This window comes from Chelonoidis abingdonii, chromosome 8, assembly GCF_003597395.2.
Source record: "Chelonoidis abingdonii isolate Lonesome George chromosome 8, CheloAbing_2.0, whole genome shotgun sequence".
Classification (NCBI taxonomy): Eukaryota; Metazoa; Chordata; order Testudines; family Testudinidae; genus Chelonoidis; species Chelonoidis abingdonii.
In genome coordinates, this window is record NC_133776.1 from 33,663,022 (window position 1) to 33,669,618 (window position 6,597).

The window sequence follows — 6,597 nt, forward strand, 5'->3', positions numbered from 1 at the left end:
TAATTGGTTCACCACTTCATCAATGGAAAGTGGATATGCACCAGCCTTTGCAAACCTGATCAGTTTTGCCAAATACTTCATACAAACTCACTGGTAAAGACAGACAATTTAACAAATGTATTGACTACAAAAATAGGTTTTAAGTGATATCAAGTGATAGGCAAAAAGTCAGAATTGGTTACCAAAATAAAATAAAATATAAGCATTCAGTCTAAACTTTCAACCTTATTAGACTGGGCAACATCTAGATTAAGCAGTTTCTCACCCACCTGGATATTGCAGTTCATAGTACACAGATTTCATCTTTGAAATCTCGGCCAGTCCCCTCAGTTGGAGTCTTCAGCATGTCCTTGTTGCTTGCAGCATATGTAGGTGAAGGAGAAAGGCCCAGCATGGGCCCCCTGTGTTTGGTTTTATATCTTCAGGCCATTTGCTTGGAAAACACAAGTCCAGGCATGTCTGGGTGCATTGCTGAGTCTCCAGGCAAGGTTAAGCAAATCTCCTGGTGTGGCCTCATGCAGGTGAGTCATTGCATTGTAGCTCCCTTGCTGGACAATGATTGTTGATGGATTGATTGACAGTGCACTCAGGTGTTGGCTACTTTCCTTGCTGTTGCCTCTGGGGAGCTAATATCTGACTGATTCCCCAACTTACAGCATGTTTTAGTGACCACCATACAACATAATTCTCATAACTTCAGATGCATTAGTGATATACATATATAGATAGAGAAATGACTTTCAGTATATCATAACCTTTCCCCGATACCTTATAAGGCATGCTTTATATGCAAGATCATGGGAATATGGGGGTTCCAGGATGCGCTCCCATCTCAAGGTATAGGATGTCACAATCTTACTCCAAATGAATACATAATTGGTGTATCTGAAATAAGTTATGCTAAGATCTCGATCTTGAAAATGGTTATGCATATACACATAGTAGCACACAAGTAGTCCTGTTAACTTCAGTGGCACTACTTATGTGCCTGAAGTGTTTGAAGTAGGCCCTAAAAATGTTAATGAGAAAGGGACAACAGTTAGCATTTTCTGTATTTTTATTTTCAAAGTATGATGCCTTTTTTCCTCAAATTGTTTAAAAACAAACTTTAATAAGACATTGTCAGGTTCAAATCATTTTTTAAAAAATTAAGGTTCTTTAATAGCACTTTCAATGATTAAAAATTTAAAATAATTTTAAAAGTCAGTTTTACTTGCTACCATTTAGACACCGGTCTTGCATTTAGATCCATGTGGACAGATTCCTGAGTCATGAAGATCTCCATTGATTTCAGTGGGTCCCTGCATCAGTGAAATGCAGGACCAGGGCCAAGAATCATAGAATATTAGGGTTGAAAGGAACCTCAGGAGGTCATCTAGTCCAGCCCCCTGCTCAAAGCAGGACCAATCCCCAACTAAATCATCCATCAGAGCATGTCAAGAATTGGAAATTTACTGGAACAGCTATCCGAGAATAATTAAATTATTCTAAAGCAAACTATTTCTAAAGTTAAATGAAAAAAGGGCATTCTTATTCTGGAATAAGAGCGTCCACCTGGGCCATTAAATTGAAATAATTATTCCTGTAGAATTATTCAGGGTAGCTATTTCAGTAAATTTCCAAGTATAGAAAGCCCTATTACAGTTGAGTACTTGAACTTCACACTGCTTAGACAATGCAAATAAAAATTATCTAGGCTCTTTCTGGTTCTCATGCACTGTCACAGTGCTGCAGTATTTGGACTGCAAACAGTGGAGTATATTTAAATCCCAACAAAAACTGATTTTATTTTTAAAAAATAACCATTTCTATTATTGTTATTATATGTGAAATTTTTTTTTTACAAATAAAACCTGAATTTGGAGCATGACATGTTGTCTTTGTAGTCTGGGCATTAAATTTTGGCTCTACATTTTTCATGTCAGAAACAGAACTAGTACAACTATGTAGTTGAGTGGATTTACTCTTTTCCTCCAGCATTGTTCCTTCTCCATGGCATTCCTTTTCATAGTGCTCCCACTATGTGGTCCAGTTTCTCAAGGCAAGGACCCTTACAGAGAGGAATTCATACAAGAGAATAGCCTACCAAGTGTCTTCTAGGTGATTTGTAGGCAGCTGGACCACTGTAACATTTTCCCTTTCTTAGTTTAGGGCTCCATATCTAGCCTTCAATTTACACAGATCTCTGGGTCAGTTAAGACCCAGGATAGGAAGATTTGTGCAGTGCATGTGGTGATGGGTAGGAGAGAACAATCTCCACTGTGTGGGAGGGAACAGCAGGCATTCTGATAAAGGATTACTTACTAACAATAGCTCTTGTGCTCCAAATATGCAGCTTGCACAACCCCCCTTTCCCCTACTGTAGGAGTCATGTGGCTTGGCAAACAACTACTACAGTGGGACTCTGAGGCAAAATCATGAAGGAGAGCAATAGCTCTGAGGATGTGAACTGCACTTGTTTTTGAATGAGATGTTAATTCTGAATTCTAATAACAACAATTTAAATATCAGCACCTAATTATTTCTCTGCTGATCATTTTAGCAGAAACAACCAGCTCTTGTGGAATTGTGAATAGAACATGGGTCTTATGACTTTTCTTTACTTAAAAGGCTGCCGCGGCTCCACTGTACTGATACAGCTGCACCTCTATAGCGCGTCAGTGAAGATGCTACCTATGCTGACAGGAGGCCACTGCAGCCTTTTAAGTGTAGACAAGCCTTAAGTGAAGTAAAACCTCCATATCTGAATCTATTTATGTGAATTTTTTTCATTAAGAACAAGAATCATGGTGAAGCTTTTCTATTAATGTAAAGGCTGGAAAAGCAGCAAGTACATACCTTTTTCATTCTCTTTTTAGTTGATTTGAGCTTCTTGCTGTTCTTGAAAATTGACTTGAAAGTATTTGAGGAAATCTGTGGTGTAACCTTAATATTTAAGCCTGGCATCTTGTCTGTTGAGACAGTGAAGAACATATTTTCCTATTTTCGACCAACAAAAATTAAATATACTTTTTTTTCAACCCTCTCTACCTCACAGAAATATTCACTGATGTAATAATGAAGTGTTCCCCACAATGGAATTCCATTGTGATTTCTATTTTTCTTCACTGTTTTCTATTGACCTGCCAGCAGAACAGCATTTCTCCCTCCAGATATTTTCCTGTCACACAGAACATCACATGTTTGATTTGAAAAGGTCCTGAAGTTTGCAGTTCTCTTCTGATTGACAAATGACTGCCAGTAATTCTTGAGAGCAAAAATATTTGAACTACAGACAGAATAGCACTTTTTTTACTTTTCCAAGTACTAAATCACAATTCCCTGGGATGTGGGAGAGTCAGCAAATGGGAAGAAGCAGATGGGAAAAACAGCCACCAGGGTTGGGGAGGGAGCTGGAGTGTGTGTGTGAAAGTTCACTATTGGTGAGGGAATGGGAAAAATGAGGTGCAACAGCAAGGAACTGTTAGGAGGGATGCAGCATTGGGGAGGGTTAGAAAGGAGGTAGATACAGCAGTTGAAAATGGCTGCTGACATTTCTATAAAATATAATTAATACATCAATACATATGATATGGTTATTACAGGATCACTAAAGTATAAATTAGAACAAGTCTCTCTCTCTCACACATACATAGCCATTTTCAGGATTTGAATCCTTTTGCTGACTTTTACCTTGCATTCACCCAAATATAAGTACACAAAGCTCAATTTTTCATAACGTTCTCCTGACATCTGTTACACTGAAAATTCTCTAAGGTACTCATGGTTGTATTGTATTTTAAATAGTACTGAATTTGTATAGAAATTTAACTTACATATAACATTCCTCATATCATTTGTATAAACACCCTGATGAACACCTAAATAAAAAGTAAAATAATTTTTAAAGCTTATGAATTGAAGTTGGAGACACTCCACCTTTTTTTCTCTCCTTAAGAGCTTCCAGGATGTCTGTTGCACAAAGTTCTCCTATAGTGTTGCCATGTAGATCAAGTTCTATCAAGTGTTCAGAGTGTTTGATTAGGCTGCATTTAAGAACAACAACAACAAAACCCTGAAATCTGCTGTAGTAAAAAACTCTAACCCTAACCATTCTGACCATCTTGATCTGCATAACACAGCCTGTAGAATTTCACCCAGTCATATTTATCCTATCCCCTTCTTCTACTTGCTCAGAAACAAGAGGGTGCTGGAATAAAGTTAAAGCTGGTATTCATTATTATTATTGTTCTTCAGCTGTTCCAAGAACATAAATATTGATAAAATTCCATTAGTAAATTAAAATTTTTAATGGGACTTTGAAACTGCCTCATCAATTTGGTATTTGGGCACCTGTACTGATATTAACAATTCTAGGTACAAGAGTGATAGAATTTCTTATATATTACAATAAAAATTAAAAGTGGATTCCACAGCCGATTAATCACTTTTCTTCATTTAAAGCTATTACAACCTTAGAGTCACATCTTGCTTGCTCAACTCACATGAGTATTACTGTCTGCATTACTAAGGAGGGCAGCAGTTGGATCTTTGTTATTTATTGTAAAAGCACTATAAAGTCTTCCAAATTTTCTCTTGCTTCTTATATAATCTCTTTGTTTTGTTTCCCAGATTTCTCTGATTTCATGTACTTTGCTTTGGACTGTAGTAGAACTGTTTCTAACATTTAATTAGGACGACTGATGTTGATAACATATTTTATTATTTCCTGAATTTTGGACACTGTTTTCTTCTCACCTGGTATACACTTAGCTAATGATATTAATACCAAGTGTTAGCTTATCATCTGTTTTTTTTAAATTAAAAGTTATCCTTGTGTAGAAGGCTGAATGGTCAGTCTTGAGTTGAGGCTGACAATCAACATCAGATTCACGCCATTGAGCCAGATACGACCCTTAGGTATGTATATGTGGCTCCCACTGCACTGGCAGTTGTATATCTGCATCTGAGTGTAGAACAGGCATCTCTGTGGGAGAAAGTTAGATTTCTAATTTTATTTAAATCTGTGGTCTTGGTCTTTAATTTCCTTGGGCCAAAACTTCTGGTCTAATAAAGTGCCACAGGAGGCTCTGAATTCAGAACACGTACAGTTCTACTGTGCAACAGGAGCAACAATGCAGAGACTTCACAGATCTGTATTTCCTGTATGCTGCAGAACACTGCTCCACAGGGTCTCTATCTGGTGATAGTAGCAGATGAAGAGTCTGGGGGTTATATAGTGGATTGACAAACAGGGGCAGCTCTATATATTTTGCCGGCCCAAGCATGGCAGTCAGGCGGCTTTCGGCAGCGCGCCTGCGGGAGGTCCGCTGGTAATGTGGATTCGGCGGGATGCCTGTGGGAGATCCGCTGGTAACGCAGATTCGGCAGCATCCCTTTGGGAGGTCCATTGGTCTCGTGGCTTCGGCATAGCCACTGCTGAATTACCGCCGAAGCTGTGGGACCAGCGGACCTCCCGCAGGCATGCCGCCAAAGGCTGCCTGACTGCCGCCCTCACAGTGACCAGCAGGCCGCCGCCCCAGGCACACGCTTGCTGCGCTGGTGCCTGGAGCCGCCCTGTTGACAAAGATATAGGGTGGTAGCCAGTGAATCTGTACTAGATAAATCCACCAACCTAACCTTCTCCTCCCTGACTCCAGCAAGTGTGGGGAGTGTTTTTTTGACTGCTCCAAAGCTGGGGGAGAAGGAACATGGGGAGGTGGCAAGATGGATTGATTTAAATCAAAGCAATTAAAATCAGCAAGCAGGAGACCTTGATTTAAATAATCAATTTTAATCATGTTTTGCACTTGTACTTTTTAGTCATTTTCCTAAAGAAAGGTTGATTTCAGTTGGTTGGAAACCATTAAAACATGTTGATTTGCTACTGATGTAGCCTTTACACTAAGTTTGGTACTTTTTTTTTTTTTTTGCTAACCAGCAGGATATTCTATATGTATATGCCCATTTATTTCAGCAGTTATATGGTATAAGATACATTTATTCAGATTCTTAATTTTTATTACAGTAGAAAATGAATGATGCCTTTATTATTTACTAGATAATAATTAATTGTTTACTTGTGATTTGTGTCAAGTTGTATTTGGACAGAAATTGGAATTCAATGAAAAGTGCATAAAACTGTTTTAATTTTTTTACATTAAGTTAAATGAGTAAGAAAGGGAAAAAAAGGTTATCAAAATCTGTTCTACACTGAAAACTTACTGATTTATTAAGCAAAGGAAGTGGCTTTAGTTTATTTCTGGTCACCGTGTCCTTCAAGATTTTTGAACTAGATCTTATCCTTTCACACCCTAGTTTGTAGTCACAGACTGGAAAAGACGGTTACTCACCTTTGTAACTGTTGTTCTTCGAGATGTGTTGCTCATATCCATTCCAGTTAGGTGTGTGCGCGCCGTGTGCACATTCGTTGGAGAAACTTTTACCCTAGCAACACTCGGTGGGCCGGCAGGTCGCCCCCTGGAGTGGCACCACTATGGTGCCTGATATATACCCCTGCCGACCCAACCGCTCTTCAGTTCCTTCTTGCCGGCTACTCCGACAGTGGGGAAGGAGGGCGGGTGTGGAATGGATATGAGCAACACATCTCGAAGAACA

The 6,597-nt window shown here is 38.9% G+C and overlaps 1 protein-coding gene across 2 annotated transcripts in view; it reads right to left on the reverse strand.

Moving 5' to 3' along the window:
• Nucleotides 1-307: 307 nt before the first annotated feature.
• The window catches only part of LOC116816432 (uncharacterized), a 40,623-nt gene continuing 34,333 nt past the window's right edge, over nt 308-6,597 (reverse strand). For both annotated transcript variants that reach the window (XM_032765653.2, XM_032765652.2), the window contains exons 9-11: nt 3,919-4,025; nt 2,839-2,951; nt 308-1,009 (exon numbers count right to left, since the gene is read on the reverse strand). In XM_032765653.2, coding sequence (XP_032621544.1) covers nt 977-1,009; nt 2,839-2,951; nt 3,919-4,025 — 253 coding nt within the window. In that variant the 3' untranslated portion in view covers nt 308-976. The remainder of the gene's footprint in view (nt 1,010-2,838; nt 2,952-3,918; nt 4,026-6,597) is intronic.